The following is a 22544-nucleotide window of genomic DNA, read 5'->3' on the forward strand; positions in this document are numbered from 1 at the left end:
GTACTGAGGGAGCGCCGCACTGTCGGAGGGGCGGTACTGAGGGAGCGCCGCACTGTCAGAGAGGCAGTACTGAGGGAGTGCCGCACTGTCGGAGGGGCGGTACTGAGGGAGCGCCGCACTGTCAGAGAGGCAGTACTGAGGGAGCACCGCACTGTCGGAGGGGCAGTACTGAGGGAGCGCCGCACTGTCGGAGGGTCAGTAATGAGGGAGCGCCGCACTGTCGGAGGGGCAGTACTGAGGGAGCGCCGCACTGTCGGAGGGGCAGTACTGAGGGAGCGCCGCACTGTCGGAGGGGCAGTACTGAGGGAGCGCCGCACTGTCGGAGGGGCAGTACTGAGGGAGCGCCACACTGTCAGAGGGGCAGTACTGAGGGAGCACCGCACTGTCGGAGGGGCAGTACTGAGAGCGCGCCGCACTGTCGGAGGGGCAGTACTGAGGGAGCGCCGCACTGTCGGAGAGGCAGTACTGAGGGAGCGCCGCACTGTCGGAGGGGCAGTACTGAGGGAGAGCCGCACTGTCGGAGGGGCAGTACTGAGGGAGCGCCGCACTGTCGGAGGGGCAGTACTGAGGGAGCACCGCACTGTCGGAGGGTCAGTACTGAGGGAGCACCGCACTGTCGGAGGGGCAGTACTGAGGGAGCACCGCACTGTCGGAGGGGCAGTACTGAGGGAGCGCCGCACTGTCGGAGGGGCAGTACTGAGGGAGCGCCGCACTGTCGGAGGGGCAGTACTGAGGGAGCACCGCACTGTCGGAGGGGCAGTACTGAGGGAGGGCCGCACTGTCGGAGGGGCAGTACTGAGGGAGCGCCGCACTGTCGGAGCGGCAGTACTGAGGGAACGCTGCACTGTCGGAGGGGCAGTACTGAGGGAGCGCCGCACTGTCGGAGGGGCAGTACTGAGGGAGCGCCGCACTGTCGGAGCGGCAGTACTGAGGGAGCGCTGCACTGTCGGAGGGGCAGTACTGAGGGAGCGCGCACTGTCGGAGGGGCAGTACTGAGGGAGCGCCGCACTGTCGGAGGGGCGGTACTGAGGGAGCGCCGCACTGTCAGAGAGGCAGTACTGAGGGAGCGCCGCACTGTCGGAGGGGCGGTACTGAGGGAGCGCCGCACTGTCAGAGAGGCAGTACTGAGGGAGCACCGCACTGTCGGAGGGGCAGTACTGAGGGAGCGCCGCACTGTCGGAGGGTCAGTACTGAGGGAGCGCCGCACTGTCGGAGGGGCAGTACTGAGGGAGCACCGCACTGTCGGAGGGGCAGTACTGAGGGAGCGCCGCACTGTCGGAGGGGCAGTACTGAGGGAGCGCCGCACTGTCGGAGGGGCAGTACTGAGGGAGCGCCGCACTGTCGGAGGGGCAGTACTGAGGGAGCGCCACACTGTCAGAGGGGCAGTACTGAGGGAGCACCGCACTGTCGGAGGGGCAGTACTGAGAGCGCGCCGCACTGTCGGAGGGGCAGTACTGAGGGAGCGCCGCACTGTCGGAGAGGCAGTACTGAGGGAGCGCCGCACTGTCGGAGGGGCAGTACTGAGGGAGAGCCGCACTGTCGGAGGGGCAGTACTGAGGGAGCGCCGCACTGTCGGAGGGGCAGTACTGAGGGAGCACCGCACTGTCGGAGGGTCAGTACTGAGGGAGCACCGCACTGTCGGAGGGGCAGTACTGAGGGAGCACCGCACTGTCGGAGGGGCAGTACTGAGGGAGCGCCGCACTGTCGGAGGGGCAGTACTGAGGGAGCGCCGCACTGTCGGAGGGGCAGTACTGAGGGAGCACCGCACTGTCGGAGGGGCAGTACTGAGGGAGGGCCGCACTGTCGGAGGGGCAGTACTGAGGGAGCGCCGCACTGTCGGAGGGGCAGTACTGAGGGAGCGCCGCACTGTCGGAGGGGCAGTACTGAGGGAGCACCGCACTGTCGGAGGGGCAGTACTGAGGGAGGGCCGCACTGTCGGAGGGGCAGTACTGAGGGAGCGCCGCACTGTCGGAGGGGCAGTACTGAGGGAACGCTGCACTGTCGGAGGGGCAGTACTGAGGGAGCGCCGCACTGTCGGAGCGGCAGTACTGAGGGAGCGCCGCACTGTCGGAGCGGCAGTACTGAGGGAGCGCTGCACTGTCGGAGGGGCAGTACTGAGGGAGCACCGCACTGTCGGAGGTGCCTTCTTTTTCATGAGACAGAATGGTACCCGGACTCCGAGGGTTAAGTTACGAGGAGAGATTACAGAAACTAGGGTTGTATTCCCCAGAATTTAGACGGTTAAGGGATGATCTGATCGAAGTTTTCAAAATATTAATTGGGAACAGACAGGTTAGATAGAGAGAAACTATTTCCACTGGTTAGGGGTTGTAGGACTAGGAGGCGTTGTCCAATATTTCAGGAGTGAAGTTAGGAAACACTTCTACACACAAAGGGTGGTAGAAGCTTGGAACTCTCTTCTACAAATGGCAACTGGCGCTAGATCAATTGTTAATTTTAAATCAGGGATTGATGGATTTTTGTCAACCAAATGTATTAAGGGATATGGGCCAAAGGCGGGTAGATGGAGTTAGGTCACAGATCAGCCATGGTGGATCAGGCTAGAGGGGTTGAATGGCCTCCTCCTGTTCCTTTGAACACTTCTATTAAATCTCCCCTTAACCTTCTCTGCTCTAAGGAGAACAACCCCAGCTTCTCCAGTCTCTCCACATCACTGAAGTCCCTCATCCCTGGGACCATTCTGGTCAATCTCCCCTTAACCTTCTCTGCTCTAAGGAGAACAACCCCAGCTTCTCCAGTCTCTCCACATCACTGAAGTCCCTCATCCCTGGGACCATTCTGGTCAATCTCCCCTTAACCTTCTCTGCTCTAAGGAGAACAACCCCAGCTTCTCCAGTCTCTCCACATCACTGAAGTCCCTCATCCCTGGGGCCATTCTGGTCAATCACCCCTTAACCTTCTCTGCTCTAAGGAGAACAACCCCAGCTTCTCCAGTCTATCCACGTCACTGAAGTCACTCATCCCTGGGACCATTCTGGTCAATCTCCTCTTAACCTTCACTGCTCTAAGGAGAACAACCCCAGCTTCTCCAGTCTTTCCACGTGACTGAAGTCGCCCATCCCCGGTACCACCATGAGGACCCCTTCCCCACCGTTAGGCAGCTTACCGGGGTTGTTGTTTAACCCGAAGAGCAGCGGGCAGGATATGGCGAAGGACAGCACCCACACCATGGTGATCATCCCCGTCACCCTGCGCTTGGAGCTGTAGCGAGTGTTGTACAGCATTGGCATGGCAACCGCCGTGTACCTGCGAGGGGCACAAGAAAGAGGTCAGTGCGGCGGAGGAGTGACCGCGCGGTCCAGACTCGAATCAAGGTGATGAGGTAGTGCCAAGGCAAGTATGGTCAATGGGCCGAACGGCCTTCTCCTGCCCAGATGTGCCCGTGGCCCGGCTGCCTATGGAAGTTGCGGAAGAGGTCAACCATCTCAGAACATAGGAGTCATCGGGTCATAGTCATAGAGTCATAATGGCACAGAAGGAGGCCATTTGGCCCATTGAGTCTGTGCCGGCTCTCTGTAGAGCAATCCAGACAGTCCCATTCCCCTGCTCTATCCCCGTAGCCCTGCAAGTTTATTTCACTCAAGTGCCCATCCAGCCTCCCCTTGAAAACATTGAGGCGTAGAAATTCACTGGCGCCCCGTTTGGGACGCCAGCCTCGCCAGGGCGCCGGAAGTACCGCCCCGGAAGGAGTCGCGGCCGCCCGCCGCAAATTCAGTTTCAGCGCCCCAGACGGAAGCGCAGCGCTACTCGAGGCGCCCCGCATCCCTCTTGGGGCGCTGCAACTGAAAATCGCAGCGCTGCGGCACGGCGCGCTGCAGTACTGCAGGCCTTCCTCCCCTTCTTAAAGGGGAGGGGCCTGCTGCAGCGCGCTCGAAGAGCACGAGTGCCGGCAAAAGAGACCGGCACCGAGGAGAAGTGCCGGGCTCTTGGGACACAGCCGGCACTCCGCAGGGGGGGGGGGGGGGGCTCAGGAGGTCGGGGACGGCGGCGCGGAGAGGTGCTGGCAGGCGGCCAGCAACAAAAATGGCCGCCCCGCACCTCGGCGCCTCTACCGCCGCAGGTAGGCCCCCCTGAACCGGTCGCAAATTGCGACCGGCGTTAAAGCAGGGGGCGCAACTACATTTCGCGATCGGGGCGGTAGCGGGTCGCTGCGCACACCGATGATGTCATCGGTAGCGGCGCAGTGCTAACGGCTAGCGCCGCCATTAGCGTCCCGCTAAATATAGCGGGAGGCGTGGCCAGTGGCGCAAAACCCACTAAGTGCCCTCTTAGGGCGTTAACGGGTGGCGCAGGCCACTGAATTTCTAGGCCTGAGTGTCTCCGCTTCCACCACTTCCGTCGGCAGCAAGTTCCAGGTCCTCACCACTCGCTGCGTAAAATAGTTTGCACTCACATCCCCCTTAAATCTGTGTCCCCTAGTCCTTGTACCATCAACTAGTGGGAACAGCCTTTCCCCGTCTAGCCTATCCAAACCCGTCATGATCTTGTACACCTCGATCAAATCACCCCTCAACCTCCTTTGCTCTAATGAAAACAAATCCAGCCTCTCCAACCTGTCCTTGTAGCCAAGATCTCCCCATCCCCGGAACCATTCTGGTAAATCTCCTCTGCACCCTCTCAAGGGCCTTCACATCCTTCCTAAAGTGTGGTGACCAGAACTGGACACAATACTCCAGTTGTGGCCTAACCAGCCTTTTATAAAGGTTCAGCTTAACTTCTCTCCACAACATAAGAATTAGGAGCAAGAGTCGGCCATTCGGCCCCTCGAGCCTGCTGCGCCATTCAATAAGATCGTGGCTGATCTTCGACCTCATCTCCACTCTCCTGCCCGATCCCCATATCCCTTGATTCCCTTAATATCCAAAAATCTATCGATCTCTGTCTTGAATATACTCAACGACTGAGCCTCCACAGCCCTCTGGGGTAGAGAATTCCAAAGATTCACCGCCCTCTGAGTGAAGAAATTCCTCCTCATCTCAGTCCTAAATGGCCGACCCCTTATTCTGAGACTGTGAGCCCTGGTTCTAGACTCCCCAGCCAGGGGGAAACAGCCCCGAGACACCCGTAGTCTTATGTAACCCAACTGAAGCTCCACCTAAAAAGGTACGGGGGTCCTCTGTACACCGTGGGGAGCCCCATGTGCGCGCCTCATGCCGCCTGATTCAGGTGGGCACCTCCGGCGCCCATGCCAACACGTCGCTGGTACTTTAAGTCCGTTACCGCCCGGTTTCCACCAGTCGGAGAGAGTTAATCCCCCTCTCCCGGCCTTCATGGGCACTTAGAGCATGGAAGGAGATTATTCATCTCCCCACCACCATCCCACTCTTTCTGTGACAGCAATCCCATTAGGCCTCAATCTTGCTCTACTTCCATCGTTCTTCCGACGCCACTGGACAATGGTGCAACCTGCAGGGGCATAGCCCTATCGCTGGCAGGTGGGATACCCATTCTAACTAACCCTGAAGAGCAGCTTCTTAATGGGTGGCAGATATTGGTCTTTTTTTTAAATTCGGTCATGGGATGTGGGCGTCGCTGGCGAGGCCGGCATTTATTACCCATCCCTAGTTGCCCCTTGAGAAGGTGGTGGTGAGCTGCCTTCTTGAACCGCTGCAGTCCGTGTGGTGAAGGTGCTCCCACAGTGCTGTTAGGGAGGGAGTTCCAGGATTTTGACCCAGCGACGATGAAGGAACGGCCGATATATTTCCAAGTCAGGATGGTGTGTGTGACTTGGAGGGGAACTTGGAGGTGGTGGTGTTCCCGTGCGCCTGCTGCCCTTGTCCTTCTAGGTGGAAGAGGTGGCGGGTTTGGGAGGTGCTGCCGAAGAAGCCTTGGCGAGTTGCTGCAGTGCATCTTGTAGATGGTACACACTGCAGCCACGGTGCGCCGGTGGTGGAGGGAGTGAATGTTTAAGGTGGTGGATGGGGTGCCGATCAAGCGGGCTGCTTTGTCCTGGATGGTGTCGAGCTTCTTGAGTGTTGTTGGAGCTGCACTCATCCAGGCAAGTGGAGAGTATTCCATCACACTCCTGACTTGTGTCTTGTAGATGGTGGAAAGGTCTGATCGTAAGCGTGGCATCGCCACAATCACACTCAGGGGGCGGGGGGCGGGGAGGTGCAAGAGGAAGGTGAGGGGCCACACCAAAGCCTCCTGCACCAGGGTGGCCTGCTATTTCGAAGGCGAGCAGAGGGGGGAGTTCCCCCCCGGTTTCGTGGGGCCAATATTTATCCCTCAACCAACATCACCAAAACAGATTATCCGAGTCGTTGTCACATTGATGCTTGTGGGAGCTTGCTGTGCGCAATTTGGCTGCTGCGTTTCCTACATTACCAGAACTGAGAGCTTATCACCGTCAGGAACGGCTGAACAGTCTGGGGCTCCTTTCTCTGGAAAGGAGAAGGCTGAGGGTTGACCGATGGAGGTCATCAAGATTATGAAGGGTTCGATAGGGTAGACGTAGAGAAGATGTTTCTGCTTGTGAGGCGAGACCAGAACTAGGGGCCATCAATATAAGATAGTTGATGTAAGAATACTACTAGGCACTTGGTCTAAGCGTTAAACAAAGCTTTAATCAACTGTTTTACAACATGGAGGTCTAGTTCTGTCCTTCACTAGTTCCTGTTAGGAATGTCCCGCGCAAGCTGCGCCCGTGCCCGAGTATTTATACTCTCCCTGGACAGCGCCACCCGTAGGCCACTCAGTATTATTTCATAAGTCTTTCTTTCATGAATGATTGATTCATGTCAACAGTCACTAATAAATCATAAAGGGAATTCAGGAGAATCTTCTTTCCCCAGAGAGTGGTGAGAATGGGGAACTCGCTGCCACAGGGAGTGGTTGAGGAGAAGAGCAGAGATACATTTTGGGGGAAACTAGATAAACACACGAGGGAGAAAGGAATAGAAGGATAAGTTGATGGGGTGAGATGAAGAGGGGTGGGAGGAGGCTGGTGTTGATGGGGTGAGATGAAGAGGGGTGGGAGGAGGCTGGTGTTGATGGGGTGAGATGAAGAGGGGTGGGAGGAGGCTGGTGTTGATGGGGTGAGATGAAGAGGGGTGGGAGGAGGCTGGTGTGGATGGGGTGAGATGAAGAGGGGTGGGAGGAGGCTGGTGCTGATGGGGTGAGATGAAGAGGGGTGGGAGGAGGCTGGTGTTGATGGGGTGAGATGAAGAGGGGTGGGCGGAGGCTGGTGTTGATGGGGTGAGATGAAGAGGGGTGGGAGGGGGCTCGTGTTAATGGGGTGAGATGAAGAGGGGTGGGAGGAGGCTGGTGTTGACGGGGTGAGATGAAGAGGGGTGGGAGGAGGCTGGTGTGGATGGGGTGAGATGAAGAGGGGTGGGAGGAGGCTGGTGTTGATGGGGTGAGATGAAGAGGGGTGGGAGGAGGCTGGCGTTGATGGGGTGAGATGAAGAGGGGTGGGAGGAGGCTGGTGTTGATGGGGTGAGATGAAGAGGGGTGGGAGGAGGCTGGTGTTGATGGGGTGAGATGAAGAGGGGTGGGAGGAGGCTGGTGCGGATGGGGTGAGATGAAGAGGGGTGGGAGGAGGCTGGTGCTGATGGGGTGAGATGAAGAGGGGTGGGAGGAGGCTGGTGTTGATGGGGTGAGATGAAGAGGGGTGGGCGGGGGCTCGTGTTGATGGGGTGAGATGAAGAGGGGTGGGAGGAGGCTGGTGTTGATGGGGTGAGATGAAGAGGGGTGGGCGGAGGCTGGTGTTGATGGGGTGAGATGAAGAGGGGTGGGAGGGGGCTCGTGTTAATGGGGTGAGATGAAGAGGGGTGGGAGGAGGCTGGTGTTGACGGGGTGAGATGAAGAGGGGTGGGAGGAGGCTGGTGTGGATGGGGTGAGATGAAGAGGGGTGGGAGGAGGCTGGTGTTGATGGGGTGAGATGAAGAGGGGTGGGAGGAGGCTGGTGTTGATGGGGTGAGATGAAGAGGGGTGGGAGGAGGCTGGTGTTGAGGAGGTGAGATGAAGAGGGGTGGGAGGAGGCTGGTGTTGACGGGGTGAGATGAAGAGGGGTGGGAGGAGGCTGGTGTTGATGGGGTGAGATGAAGAGGGGTGGGAGGAGGCTGGTGTTGACGGGGTGAGATGAAGAGGGGTGGGAGGAGGCTGGTGTTGATGGGGTGAGATGAAGAGGGGTGGGAGGAGGCTGGTGTTGACGGGGTGAGATGAAGAGGGGTGGGAGGAGGCTGGTGTTGACGGGGTGAGATGAAGAGGGGTGGGAGGAGGCTGGTGTTGATGGGGTGAGATGAAGAGGGGTGGGAGGAAGCTGGTGTTGATGGGGTGAGATGAAGAGGGGTGGGAGGAGGCTGGTGTGGATGGGGTGAGATGAAGAGGGGTGGGAGCAGGCTGGTGTTGATGGGGTGAGATGAAGAGGGGCGGGAGGAGGCTGGTGTGGATGGGGTGAGATGAAGAGAGTTGGGAGGAGGCTGGTGTTGATGGGGTGAGATGAAGAAGGGTGGGAGGAGGCTGGTGTTGATGGGGTGAGATGAAGAGGGGTGGGAGGAGGCTGGTGTTGACGGGGTGAGATGAAGAGGGGCGGGAGGAGGCTGGTGTGGATGGGGTGAGATGAAGAGGGGTGGGAGGAGGCTGGTGTGGATGGGGTGAGATGAAGAGGGGTGGGAGGAGGCTGGTGTGGATGGGGTGAGATGAAGAGGGGTGGAAGGAGGCTGGTGTTGATGGGGTGAGATGAAGAGGGGTGGGAGGAGGCTGGTGTTGACGGGGTGAGATGAAGAGGGGTGGGAGGAGGCTGGTGTGGATGGGGTGAGATGAAGAGGGGTGGGAGGAGGCTGGTGTTGATGGGGTGAGATGAAGAGGGGTGGGAGGAGGCTGGTGTTGATGGGGTGAGATGAAGAGGGGTGGGAGGAGGCTGGTGTTGATGAGGTGAGATGAAGAGGGGTGGGAGGAGGCTGGTGTTGACGGGGTGAGATGAAGAGGGGTGGGAGGAGGCTGGTGTTGATGGGGTGAGATGAAGAGGGGTGGGAGGAGGCTGGTGTTGACGGGGTGAGATGAAGAGGGGTGGGAGGAGGCTGGTGTTGATGGGGTGAGATGAAGAGGGGTGGGAGGAGGCTGGTGTTGACGGGGTGAGATGAAGAGGGGTGGGAGGAGGCTGGTGTTGACGGGGTGAGATGAAGAGGGGTGGGAGCAGGCTGGTGTTGATGGGGTGAGATGAAGAGGGGCGGGAGGAGGCTGGTGTGGATGGGGTGAGATGAAGAGGGTTGGGAGGAGGCTGGTGTTGATGGGGTGAGATGAAGAAGGGTGGGAGGAGGCTGGTGTTGATGGGGTGAGATGAAGAGGGGTGGGAGGAGGCTGGTGTTGACGGGGTGAGATGAAGAGGGGCGGGAGGAGGCTGGTGTGGATGGGGTGAGATGAAGAGGGGTGGGAGGAGGCTGGTGTGGATGGGGTGAGATGAAGAGGGGTGGGAGGAGGCTGGTGTGGATGGGGTGAGATGAAGAGGGGTGGAAGGAGGCTGGTGTTGATGGGGTGAGATGAAGAGGGGTGGGAGGAGGCTGGTGTTGATGGGGTGAGATGAAGAGGGGTGGGAGGAGGCTGGTGTTGATGGGGTGAGATGAAGAGGGGTGGGAGGAGGCTGGTGTTGATGGGGTGAGATGAAGAGGGGTGGGAGGAGGCTGGTGTGGATGGGGTGAGATGAAGAGGGGTGGGAGGAGGCTGGTGCTGATGGGGTGAGATGAAGAGGGGTGGGAGGAGGCTGGTGTTAATGGGGTGAGATGAAGAGGGGTGGGCGGGGGCTCGTGTTGATGGGGTGAGATGAAGAGGGGTGGGAGGAGGCTGGTGTTGATGGGGTGAGATGAAGAGGGGTGGGAGGAGGCTGGTGTTGATGGGGTGAGATGAAGAGGGGTGGGAGGAGGCTGGTGTTGATGGGGTGAGATGAAGAGGGGTGGGAGGAGGCTGGTGCGGATGGGGTGAGATGATGAGGGGTGGGAGCAGGCTGGTGCTGATGGGGTGAGATGAAGAGGGGTGGGAGGAGGCTGGTGTTGATGGGGTGAGATGAAGAGGGGTGGGCGGGGGCTCGTGTTGATGGGGTGAGATGAAGAGGGGTGGGAGGAGGCTGGTGTTGATGGGGGGAGATGAAGAGGGGTGGGCGGAGGCTGGTGTTGATGGGGTGAGATGAAGAGTGGTGGGAGGGGGCTCGTGTTAATGGGGTGAGATGAAGAGGGGTGGGAGGAGGCTGGTGTTGACGGGGTGAGATGAAGAGGGGTGGGAGGAGGCTGGTGTGGATGTGGTGAGATGAAGAGGGGTGGGAGGAGGCTGGTGTTGATGGGGTGAGATGAAGAGGGGTGGGAGGAGGCTGGTGTTGATGGGGTGAGATGAAGAGGGGTGGGAGGAGGCTGGTGTTGATGAGGTGAGATGAAGAGGGGTGGGAGGAGGCTGGTGTTGACGGGGTGAGATGAAGAGGGGTGGGAGGAGGCTGGTGTTGATGGGATGAGATGAAGAGGGGTGGGAGGAGGCTGGTGTTGACGGGGTGAGATGAAGAGGGGTGGGAGGAGGCTGGTGTTGATGGGGTGAGATGAAGAGCGGTGGGAGGAGGCTGGTGTTGACGGGGTGAGATGAAGAGGGGTGGGCGGAGGCTGGTGTTGACGGGGTGAGATGAAGAGGGGTGGGAGGAGGCTGCTGTTGATGCGGTGAGATGAAGAGGGGTGGGAGGAAGCTGGTGTTGATGGGGTGAGATGAAGAGGGGTGGGAGGAGGCTGGTGTGGATGGGGTGAGATGAAGAGGGGTGGGAGCAGGCTGGTGTTGATGGGGTGAGATGAAGAGGGGCGGGAGGAGGCTGGTGTGGATGGGGTGAGATGAAGAGGGTTGGGAGGAGGCTGGTGTTGATGGGGTGAGATGAAGAAGGGTGGGAGGAGGCTGATGTTGATGGGGTGAGATGAAGAGGGGTGGGAGGAGGCTGGTGTTGATGGGGTGAGATGAAGAGGGGCGGGAGGAGGCTGGTGTGGATGGGGTGAGATGAAGAGGGGTGGGAGGAGGCTGGTGTGGATCGGGTGAGATGAAGAGGGGTGGGAGGAGTCTGGTGTGGATGGGGTGAGATGAAGAGGGGTGGAAGGAGGCTGGTGTTGATGGGGTGAGATGAAGAGGGGTGGGAGGAGGCTGGTGTTGACGGGGTGAGATGAAGAGGGGTGGGAGGAGGCTGGTGTGGATGGGGTGAGATGAAGAGGGGTGGGAGGAGGCTGGTGTTGATGGGGTGAGATGAAGAGGGGTGGGAGGAGGCTGGTGTTGATGGGGTGAGATGAACAGGGGTGGGAGGAGGCTGGTGTTGATGAGGTGAGATGAAGAGGGGTGGGAGGAGGCTGGTGTTGACGGGGTGAGATGAAGAGGGGTGGGAGGAGGCTGGTGTTGATGGGGTGAGATGAAGAGGGGTGGGAGGAGGTTGGTGTTGATGGGGTGAGATGAAGAGGGGTGGGCGGAGGCTGGTGTTGATGGGGTGAGATGAAGAGGGGTGGGAGGGGGCTCGTGTTAATGGGGTGAGATGAAGAGGGGTGGGAGGAGGCTGGTGTTGACGGGGTGAGAAGAAGAGGGGTGGGAGGAGGCTGGTGAGGATGGGGTGAGATGAAGAGGGGTGGGAGGAGGCTGGTGTTGATGGGGTGAGATGAAGAGGGGTGGGAGGAGGCTGGTGTTGATGGGGTGAGATGAAGAGGGGTGGGAGGAGGCTGGTGTTGATGAGGTGAGATGAAGAGGGGTGGGAGGAGGCTGGTGTTGACGGGGTGAGATGAAGAGGGGTGGGAGGAGGCTGGTGTTGATGGGGTGAGATGAAGAGGGGTGGGAGGAGGCTGGTGTTGACGGGGTGAGATGAAGAGGGGTGGGAGGAGGCTGGTGTTGACGGGGTGAGATGAAGAGGGGTGGGAGGAGGCTGGTGTTGACGGGGTGAGATGAAGAGGGGTGGGAGGAGGCTGGTGTTGACGGGGTGAGATGAAGAGGGGTGGGAGGAGGCTGGTGTTGATGGGGTGAGAAGAAGAGGGGTGGGAGGAAGCTGGTGTTGATGGGGTGAGATGAAGAGGGGTGGGAGGAGGCTGGTGTGGATGGGGTGAGATGAAGAGGGGTGGGAGCAGGCTGGTGTTGATGGGGTGAGATGAAGAGGGGCGGGAGGAGGCTGGTGTGGATGGGGTGAGATGAAGAGGGTTGGGAGGAGGCTGGTGTTGATGGGGTGAGATGAAGAAGGGTGGGAGGAGGCTGGTGTTGATGGGGTGAGATGAAGAGGGGTGGGAGGAGGCTGGTGTTGATGGGGTGAGATGAAGAGGGGCGGGAGGAGGCTGGTGTGGATGGGGTGAGATGAAGAGGGGTGGGAGGAGGCTGGTGTGGATGGGGTGAGATGAAGAGGGGTGGGAGGAGGCTGGTGTGGATGGGGTGAGATGAAGAGGGGTGGAAGGAGGCTGGTGTTGATGGGGTGAGATGAAGAGGGGTGGGAGGAGGCTGGTGTTGACGGGGTGAGATGAAGAGGGGTGGGAGGAGGCTGGTGTGGATGGGGTGAGATGAAGAGGGGTGGGAGGAGGCTGGTGTTGATGGGGTGAGATGAAGAGGGGTGGGAGGAGGCTGGTGTGGATGGGGTGAGATGAAGAGGGGTGGGAGCAGGCTGGTGTTGATGGGGTGAGATAAAGAGGGGCGGGAGGTGGCTGGTGTGGATGGGGTGAGATGAAGAGGGTTGGGAGGAGGCTGGTGTTGATGGGGTGAGATGAAGAAGGGTGGGAGGAGGCTGGTGTTGATGGGGTGAGATGAAGAGGGGTGGGAGGAGGCTGGTGTTGATGGGGTGAGATGAAGAGGGGCGGGAGGAGGCTGGTGTGGATGGGGTGAGATGAAGAGGGGTGGGAGGAGGCTGGTGTGGATGGGGTGAGATGAAGAGGGGTGGGAGGAGGCTGGTGTGGATGGGGTGAGATGAAGAGGGGTGGAAGGAGGCTGGTGTTGATGGGGTGAGATGAAGAGGGGTGGGAGGAGGCTGGTGTTGACGGGGTGAGATGAAGAGGGGTGGGAGGAGGCTGGTGTGGACGGGGTGAGATGAAGAGGGGTGGGAGGAGGCTGGTGTTGATGGGGTGAGATGAAGAGGGGTGGGAGGAGGCTGGTGTGGATGGGGTGAGATGAAGAGGGGTGGGAGCAGGCTGGTGTTGATGGGGTGAGATAAAGAGGGGCGGGAGGTGGCTGGTGTGGATGGGGTGAGATGAAGAGGGTTGGGAGGAGGCTGGTGTTGATGGGGTGAGATGAAGAAGGGTGGGAGGAGGCTGGTGTTGATGGGGTGAGATGAAGAGGGGTGGGAGGAGGCTGGTGTTGACGGGGTGAGATGAAGAGGGGCGGGAGGAGGCTGGTGTGGATGGGGTGAGATGAAGAGGGGTGGGAGGAGGCTGGTGTGGATGGGGTGAGATGAAGAGGGGTGGGAGGAGGCTGGTGTGGATGGGGTGAGATGAAGAGGGGTGGAAGGAGGCTGGTGTTGATGGGGTGAGATGAAGAGGTGTGGGAGGAGGCTGGTGTTGATGGGGTGAGATGAAGAGGGGTGGGAGGAGGCTGGTGTTGATGGGGTGAGATGAAGAGGGGTGGGAGGAGGCTGGTGTTGATGGGGTGAGATGAAGAGGGGTGGGAGGAGGCTGGTGTGGATGGGGTGAGATGAAGAGGGGTGGGAGGAGGCTGGTGCTGATGGGGTGAGATGAAGAGGGGTGGGCGGGGGCTCGTGTTGATGGGGTGAGATGAAGAGGGGTGGGAGGAGGCTGGTGTTGATGGGGTGAGATGAAGAGGGGTGGGCGGAGGCTGGTGTTGATGGGGTGAGATGAAGAGGGGTGGGAGGGGGCTCGTGTTAATGGGGTGAGATGAAGAGGGGTGGGAGGAGGCTGGTGTTGACGGGGTGAGATGAAGAGGGGTGGGAGGAGGCTGGTGTGGATGGGGTGAGGTGAAGAGGGGTGGGATGAGGCTGGTGTTGATGGGGTGAGATGAAGAGGGGTGGGAGGAGGCTGGTGTTGATGGGGTGAGATGAAGAGGGGTGGGAGGAGGCTGGTGTTGATGAGGTGAGATGAAGAGGGTTGGGAGGAGGCTGGTGTTGACGGGGTGAGATGAAGAGGGGTGGGAGGAGGCTGGTGTTGATGGGGTGAGATGAAGAGGGGTGGGAGGAGGCTGGTGTTGATGGGGTGAGATGAAGAGGGGTGGGAGGAGGCTGGTGTTGACGGGGTGAGATGAAGAGGGGTGGGAGGAGGCTGGTGTTGATGGGGTGAGATGAAGAGGGGTGGGAGGAAGCTGGTGTTGATGGGGTGAGATGAAGAGGGGTGGGAGGAGGCTGGTGTGGATGGGGTGAGATGAAGAGGGGTGGGAGCAGGCTGGCGTTGATGGGGTGAGATGAAGAGGGGCGGGAGGAGGCTGGTGTGGATGGGGTGAGATGAAGAGGGTTGGGAGGAGGCTGGTGTTGATGGGGTGAGATGAAGAAGGGTGGGAGGAGGCTGGTGTTGATGGGGTGAGATGAAGTGGGGTGGGAGGAGGCTGGTGTTGACGGGGTGAGATGAAGAGGGGCGGGAGGAGGCTGGTGTGGATGGGGTGAGATGAAGAGGGGTGGGAGGAGGCTGGTGTGGATGGGGTGAGATGAAGAGGGGAGGGAGGAGGCTGGTGTGGATGGGGTGAGATGAAGAGGGGTGGAAGGAGGCTGGTGTTGATGGGGTGAGATGAAGAGGGGTGGGAGGAGGCTGGTGTTGATGGGGTGAGATGAAGAGGGGTGGGAGGAGGCTGGTGTTGATGGGGTGAGATGAAGAGGGGTGGGAGGAGGCTGGTGTTGATGGGGTGAGATGAAGAGGGGTGGGAGGAGGCTGGTGTGGATGGGGTGAGATGAAGAGGGGTGGGAGGAGGCTGGTGCTGATGGGGTGAAATGAAGACGGGTGGGAGGAGGCTGGTGTTGATGGGGTGAGATGAAGAGGGGTGGGAGGGGGCTCGTGTTGATGGGGTGAGATGAAGAGGGGTGGGAGGAGGCTGGTGTTGATGGGGTGAGATGAAGAGGGGTGGGAGGGGGCTCGTGTTGATGGGGTGAGATGAAGAGGGGTGGGAGGAGGCTGGTGTTGACGGGGTGAGATGAAGAGGGGTGGGAGGAGGCTGATGTTGACGGGGTGAGATGAAGAGGGGTGGGAGGAGGCTGGTGTTGACGGGGTGAGATGAAGAGGGGTGGGAGGAGGCTGGTGTTGATGGGGTGAGATGAAGAGGGGTGGGAGGAGGCTGGTGTTGACGGGGTGAGATGAAGAGGGGTGGGAGGAGGCTGGTGTTGATGGGGTGAGATGAAGAGGGGTGGGAGGAGGCTGGTGTTGACGGGGTGAGATGAAGAGGGGTGGGAGGAAGCTGGTGTTGATGGGGTGAGATGAAGAGGGGTGGGAGGAGGCTGGTGTGGATGGGGTGAGATGAAGAGTGTTGGGAGGAGGCTGGTGTTGATGGGGTGAGATGAAGAAGGGTGGGAGGAGGCTGGTGTTGATGGGGTGAGATGAAGAGGGGTGGGAGGAGGCTGGTGTTGACGGGGTGAGATGAAGAGGGGCGGGAGGAGGCTGGTGTGGATGGGGTGAGATGAAGAGGGGTGGGAGGAGGCTGGTGTGGATGGGGTGAGATGAAGAGGGGTGGGAGGAGGCTGGTGTGGATGGGGTGAGATGAAGAGGGGTGGAAGGAGGCTGGTGTTGATGGGGTGAGATGAAGAGGGGTGGGAGGAGGCTGGTGTTGATGGGGTGAGATGAAGAGGGGTGGGAGGGGGCTGGTGTTGATGGGGTGAGATGAAGAGGGGTGGGAGGAGGCTGGTGTTGATGGGGTGAGATGAAGAGGGGTGGGAGGAGGCTGGTGCTGATGGGGTGAGATGAAGAGGGGTGGGAGGAGGCTGGTGTTGATGGGGTGAGATGAAGAGGGGTGGGAGGAGGCTGGTGTTGATGGGGGGAGGTGAAGAGGGGTGGGAGGAGACTGGTGTTGATGGGGTGAGATGAAGAGGGGTGGGAGGAGGCTGGTGTTGACGGGGTGAGATGAAGAGGGGTGGGAGGAGACTGGTGTTGATGGGGTGAGATGAAGAGGGGTGGGAGGAGGCTGGTGCTGATGGGGTGAGATGGAGAGGGGTGGGAGGAGGCTGGTGTGGATGGGGTGAGATGAAGAGGGGTGGGAGGAGGCTGGTGTTGATGGGGTGAGATGAAGAGGGGTGGGAGGGGGCTGGTGCTGATGGGGTGAGATGAAGAGGGGTGGGAGGAGGCTGGTGCTGATCGGGTGGGATGAAGAGGGGTGGGAGGGGGCTGGTGTGGAACATAAACACTGGCACGGATCTGATGGGCTTCTTTCTGTGCCCTTACCTGTCGATGCTGATGGCACACAGGTTGAGGATGCTTGCCGTGCACATCATCACGTCCAGGGTCACGAAGATGTCACAGTGGATCCAACTGAAGCGCCATTCGCCAACCACCTTCGAAGGGAGCAGAATATCACAGCATCAGGAGCAGGAAAGAGAGCTTCAGACCGTCACCATGCACTTACAGCCCTGCCCACACTTCCTCATTGACTGACGTTCCTTTCAATGTTAAATCAAAGAGCTCGCATTTCTCCAGTGCCTTTCACCACCTCAGGACGTCCCAAAGCGCTTCACAGCCAATGAAGTACTTTTTTTGAAGTGTGGTCACTGTTGTAATGTAGGAAACACAGCAGCCAATTTGCGCACAGCAAGCTCCCACAAACAGCAATGTGATAATGACCCAGATCATCTGTTTTTAGTGATGTTGGTTGAGGGATAAACATTGGCCCCAGGACACCGGGGAGAACTCCCCCTGCTCTTCTTCAGAATAGTGGCCATGGGATATATTATGCCCACCTGAGAGGGCAGACGGGGCCTCGGTTTACCGTCTCATCTGAAACACGACACAGTGCAGTGCTCCCTCAATCCTGCCTCTATAACAGTGCGGCGCTCCACTGTCGGAGGGTCAGTGCTGAGGGAGCGCCGCACTGTCGGAGGGTCAGTACTGAGGGAGCGCCGCACTGTCGGAGGGGCGGTACTGAGGGAGCGCCGCACTGTCGGAGGGGCAGTACTGAGGGAGTGCCGCACTGTCGGAGGGGCAGTACTGAGGGAGCGCCGCACTGTCGGAGGGGCAGTACTGAGGGAGCGCCGCACTGTCGGAGGGGCAGTACTGAGGGAGCGCCGCACTGTCAGAGGGGCAGTACTGAGGGAGCGCCGCACTGTCAGAGGGGCAGTACTGAGGGAGTGCCGCACTGTCGGAGTGGTGGTACTGAGGGAGCGCAGCACTGTCGGAGAGGCAGTACTGAGGGAGCGCAGCACTGTCGGAGGGGCAGTACTGAGGGAGCGCCGCACTGTCAGAGGGGCAGTACTGAGGGAGCGCCGCACTGTCAGAGGGGCAGTACTGAGGGAGCGCCGCACTGTCGGAGGGGCAGTACTGAGGGAGCGCCGCACTGTCGGAGGGGCAGTACTGAGGGAGCGCTGAACTGTCAGAGGTGCCGTCTTTCAGATGAGACGTTAAACCGAGGCCCCGTCTGCCCTCTCAGGTGGATGTAAAAGATCCCACGGCCACTATTTCGAAGCAGAGCAGGAAGGGGGAGTTCTCCCCGGAGTCCTGGGGCCAATATTTATCCCTCAACCAACATCACTAAAAACAGACGATCCGTTCATTATCACATTGCTGTTTGCGGGAGCTTGCTGTGCGCAAATTGGCTGCCGCGTTTCCTACATTACAACAGTGACCACACTTCAAAAAAAGTAATTCATTGGCTGTGAAGCGCTTTGGGACGTCCTGAGGTGGTGAAAGGCGCTGGAGAAATGGGAGTCTTTCCTTCATCTTACTGTCAGGAACAGTTGGGATTTTTGAAAGCGGAGATCGGGCACTTTGGTAAAATCAGAGGAGCGGGAGCAGCGGTTTTATTCGCGGTGCCTCCGAGGACCAGTTGCCTTCTACACAAGCGGCTTGACGCACGGGTCGCTTTGTACCCACGTCGCCTTGCGGTGAAGTAGACGGGGAATAACATTTGCATTGAACAGACCAGTGCCTAATCCGCTCTGTCATCTCCATCAGCGTAGCCCAAAAAACAGCGGCGGCAACAGAAACAATGCCGCAGGAAAATCAACGCTGGAGCACTCAAAGACTCCGCTAAGAAAGCCCTATTCAGCCTACGCCTCACAACCAACCTGATGACTCCCAGTGATTCAGAGACACAGAGGGCTGGATTTTGATTCTGGAGGCGTGTAAGAGGCGGGACTACAGCTTTCGGGGTTCTAGTCCCGCCTCCATCGAGCTGTGGCCAACCCACGCGATTTTGACTTGATTGACCTTGTTGAGCCCGCCCAGCGGGTTCAGCAGGCCAATTAAGGGCCACCCGGCAACAGGTGACGTCACAGATTGACATTTCATCTGTCAAGAGCTTTTGACAGATGAAATATCAGCGTTTGACAGCTCTGTGAAGCTGTCAAACACTGACAATCTGTACTCCAAGTTAATTCCTTCCTCTCAGGCTGATTTAGAGATCTCCCCAGAACAGAAAGCTGAATGCTGGAACTTTTGACAGCTGGCGGCCATTCTGCTTTCTGTGCCGGTGAGATGAGGGACTCCCGAGACCTGAAGGAAGGAAGGCTGTAAAGGGAAGTAAAACTTCTTTAAACACTTTACACACACCAAACACACTTACCTCTGCACTCATGCACCCATCACTCACCTGAACACCGGACATCTCGACCCCTCCAAGCCCCTCAGCCCGACGGTCCGCCTCGCTAACTTGGCGTGGTTTGGAGCTGTCGGGAATCCCGCACTTCAGGAATAAAAATAGGGATTAGGCTAAAAACTGCCTGTTAACTACCTGTAAACAGGCAGTTAATTGGCACTAATCCCCTTCCCGCCTTGGGGAGGCGGGTCTCAGCGCAGGGCGGGAACCCGCCTCCTTTGAAACTGGAATGGAGGCGGGTTGGGGGGGGGATGAGATCGTGCCTCCTGATTTCGCAATATTAAACCCCCACACGCCTCCAATCCCGCCCCCATGGCCCAATGAAAATCGAGCCCAGAGTGTCCACAGCGCCTGGTCTACACTCGAGGCCTCCATAAGGGGATAGAAACATAGAAGATAGGAGCAGGAGTAGGCCATTCGGCCCCTCGAGCCTGCTCCGCCATTCAATGAGATCATGGCTGATCATCCAAATTCAGTACCCTGTCCCTGCTTTCTCCCCATAGCTCTTGATCCCTTTAGCCTTAAGAAATATATCTAACTCCTTCTTGAATATATTTAATGAATTGGCCTCCACTGCCTTCTGTAGTAGAGAATTCCACAGGTTCACCACTCTCTGGGTGAAGAAATTCCTCCTCATCTCTGTCCTAAATGGCTTACCCCTTATCCTTAGACTGTGACCCCTGGTTCTGGACTCCCCCACCATCGGGAACATCCTTCCTGCATTTAGTCTGTCTAGTCCTGTTAGAATTTCATAAGTTTCAATGAGATCCCCTCTCATTCTTCTAAACTCCAGCGAGTATAAGCCCAATCGACCCAATCTCTCCTCATACGTCATTCCTGCCATACCAGGTATCAGCCTGGTGAATCTTCGCTGCACTCCCTCCATGGCAAGAACATCCTTCCTCAGATAAGGCGACCAAAACTGCACACAATACTCAAGATGTGGTCTCACCAAGGCCCTGTACAACTGCAGCAAGACATCCTTGTTCCTGTACTCGAACCCTCTCGCTACGAAGGCCAACATATCATTTGCCTTCTTAGGGATATGGGGAGAAGGCAGGGACAGGCTACTGAGTTTGGATGATCAGCCATGATCTCATTAAATGGCGGAACAGGCTCGAGGGGCCGAATGGCCTACTCCTGCTCCTATCTTCTATGTTTCTATGACTCTATGCTCCTATTTGTTATGTTCTTATAAGGCGCTTTGGGTCGTCCAGAGGTCGGGAAAGGCGCTGCAGAAAGGCAAGACTTTCTTTCAAGGTCGGATTGTGGTGCTCGGGCGTTGCCAGCCCAGTGCTGCCCGATGATCAGCGACCCGAGCTAATGGTGTACCTCCAGATAGACCACCCAGGGCATCACCAAGGTGGCCACCAGCAGATCCGCCACGGCCAGGCTGACGATGAGGTAGTTGGTGGTGGTCTGCAGGGCCTTCTCCCGAGACACGGCCATGCACACCAGCACGTTGCCGAACACCACCACGAAGATCAGCAGGCTAAGCAGCGTGGCGCAGTAATTGTAGCGGCGCTCCCAGGGCTCGCCCGTCCCGTTGCTCCACGGCGCCAGCCCCCTCGCTCGCGAGTCGTTGAGGGTCACCATGCTCGAGGCGTTGGCCTCCCACCTCCGGCCTTCTCAGTAACCTGCCGAAGGAAGGGGGAAAGATCAGAAGAACATAAGAAATAGGAGCAGGAGTCGGCCATTCGGCCCCTCGAGCCTGCTCCGCCATTCAATGAGATCATGGCTGATCATCCACCTCATCTCCACATTCCTGCCCGATCTCCATATCCCTTGATTCTCCCATCCCTACGTCAGATTTTTGTCTCCATCTGACACCCATACCGTCCAGGGTCAGCGGAAGTTGTTCGGGAGCCCCAGTGTGATTGTTCTCCCAGCCCCAGTTTGGGCGTAAAGGCCAGCTGTCACGTCCCGACTGTCACTACGGCCATCTCGGTGTCGGCGAGGGTTCGAGCCCAGGCTTCCCGATGTCGATGACAATCGAGCGACGACTGATGGAATTTACATTAACGATCCAGACTTTGGAATCAAAAACACAATTACTAAATTTGCGGATGACACCATATTGGGGGAGATAGTCAATACTGAGGAGGACTGCAACAAGTTACAGGAGGACATTAATGGGCATATAATTGGCAAATGATGTTCAACACAGATAAGTGTGAGGTGTTACATTTTGGAAGGAAGAAGAGTAAAGAATTCTCTGCCCCAGAGGGCTGTGGGGGCTCAGTCGTTGAGTATATTCAAGGCTGAGATCGATAGATTTTTGGACTCGAGGGGAATCGAGGGATATGGGGATCGGGCGGGAAAGTGGAGTTGAGGTCGATGATCAGCCATGGTCTTATTCATAGAATCATAGAATGGTTACAGCACGGAAGGAGGCCATTCTGTGTCCTCTGGTTCTCGACCCTCCCGCCAATGGGAACAGTTTCTCTCTATCTACTCTGTCCAGACCCCTCATGATTTTGAACACCTCGATCAAATCTCCTCTCAACCTTCTCTGCTCTAAGGAGAACAACCCCAGCTTCTCCAGTCTCTCCACATCACTGAAATCTCTCATCCCTGGGACCATTCTGGTCAATCTCCCCTTAACCTTCTCTGCTCTAAGGAGAACAATCCCAGCTTCTCCAGTCTCTCCACATCACTGAAGTCCCTCATCCCTGGTACCATTCTGGTCAATCTCCCCTTAACCTTCTCTGCTCTAAGGAGAACAACCCCAGCTTCTCCAGTCTCTCCACATCACTGAAGTCCCTCATCCCTGGGACCATTCTGGTCAATCTCCCCTTAACCTTCTCTGCTCCAAGGAGAATAACCCCAGCTTCTCCAGTCTCTCCACATTACTGAAGTCCCTCATCCCTGGTACCATTCTGGTCAATCTCCCCTTAACCTTCTCTGCTCTAAGGAGAATAACCCCAGCTTCTCCAGTCTCGCCACATCACTTAAGTCCCTCATCCCTGGGACCATTCTGGTCAATCTCCTCTCAACCTTCTCTGCTCTAAGGAGAACAACCCCAGCTTCTCCAGTCTCTCCACATTACTGAAGTCCCTCATCCCTGGTACCATTCTGGTCAATCTCCTCTCAACCTTCTCTGCTCTAAGGAGAACAACCCCAGCTTCTCCAGTCTCTCCACAACACTGAAGTCCCTCATCCCTGGGACGATTCTGGTCAATCTCCTCTCAACCTTCTCTGCTCTAAGGAGAACAACCCCAGCTTCTCCAGTCTCTTCACATCACTGAAGTCCCTCATCCCTGGGATCATTCTGGTCAATCTCCTCTCAAATTTCTCTGCACTAAGGAGAACAACCCCAGCCTCTCCAGATAACTGAAGTCCCTCATCCCTGGGTTTGAAGTAAGTTAGTAAGGCTGGTTGTCACTGGATTTTATTGTCTGATTTCACATTACAATGAAGTATCAGAAAAGGGTAAAGAGATAAAAGTTAAAGTACTTCCGAGACAAGGCAAATAACAACATGACAAACTCCAATGATCCTGTTACATACAATTACATCGAGTGTGCAACAGAGAAACAGGCTATTCGGCCCATCTGGTCCGTGCCGGTGTTTCTGCTCCACACCAGCCTCCTCCCACCCCTCTTCATCTCACCCCATCAACACCAGCCTCCTCACACCCCTCTTCATCTCACCCTATCAACACCAGCCTCCTCCCACCCCTCTTCATCTCACCCCATCAACACCAGCCTCCTCCCACCCCTCTTCATCTCACCCCATCCACACCAGCATCCTCCCACCCCTCTTCATCACACCCCATCAACACCAGTCTCCTCCCACCCCTCTTCATCTCACCCCATCAACACCAGCCTCCTCCCACCCCTCTTCATCTCACCCCGTCAACACCAGCCTCCTCCCAC

The 22544-nt window shown here is 57.9% G+C and overlaps 1 protein-coding gene across 1 annotated transcript in view; it reads right to left on the reverse strand.

The window, feature by feature from the left end:
- The window catches only part of LOC147110020 (D(2) dopamine receptor A-like), a 33870-nt gene extending 13583 nt beyond the window's left edge, over positions 1 to 20287 (reverse strand). The window contains exons 1-3 of the mRNA XM_086004239.1: positions 19999 to 20287; positions 16302 to 16411; positions 3128 to 3267 (exon numbers count right to left, since the gene is read on the reverse strand). Coding sequence (XP_085860365.1) covers positions 3128 to 3267; positions 16302 to 16411; positions 19999 to 20262 — 514 coding nt within the window. The 5' untranslated portion in view covers positions 20263 to 20287. The remainder of the gene's footprint in view (positions 1 to 3127; positions 3268 to 16301; positions 16412 to 19998) is intronic.
- Positions 20288 to 22544: the final 2257 nt, after the last annotated feature.

The sequence above is a fragment of the Somniosus microcephalus genome, chromosome 12 (assembly GCF_052327205.1).
Source record: "Somniosus microcephalus isolate GS21.2 chromosome 12, FLI_Smic_1.0, whole genome shotgun sequence".
NCBI classification, from domain to species: domain Eukaryota; kingdom Metazoa; phylum Chordata; class Chondrichthyes; order Squaliformes; family Somniosidae; genus Somniosus; species Somniosus microcephalus.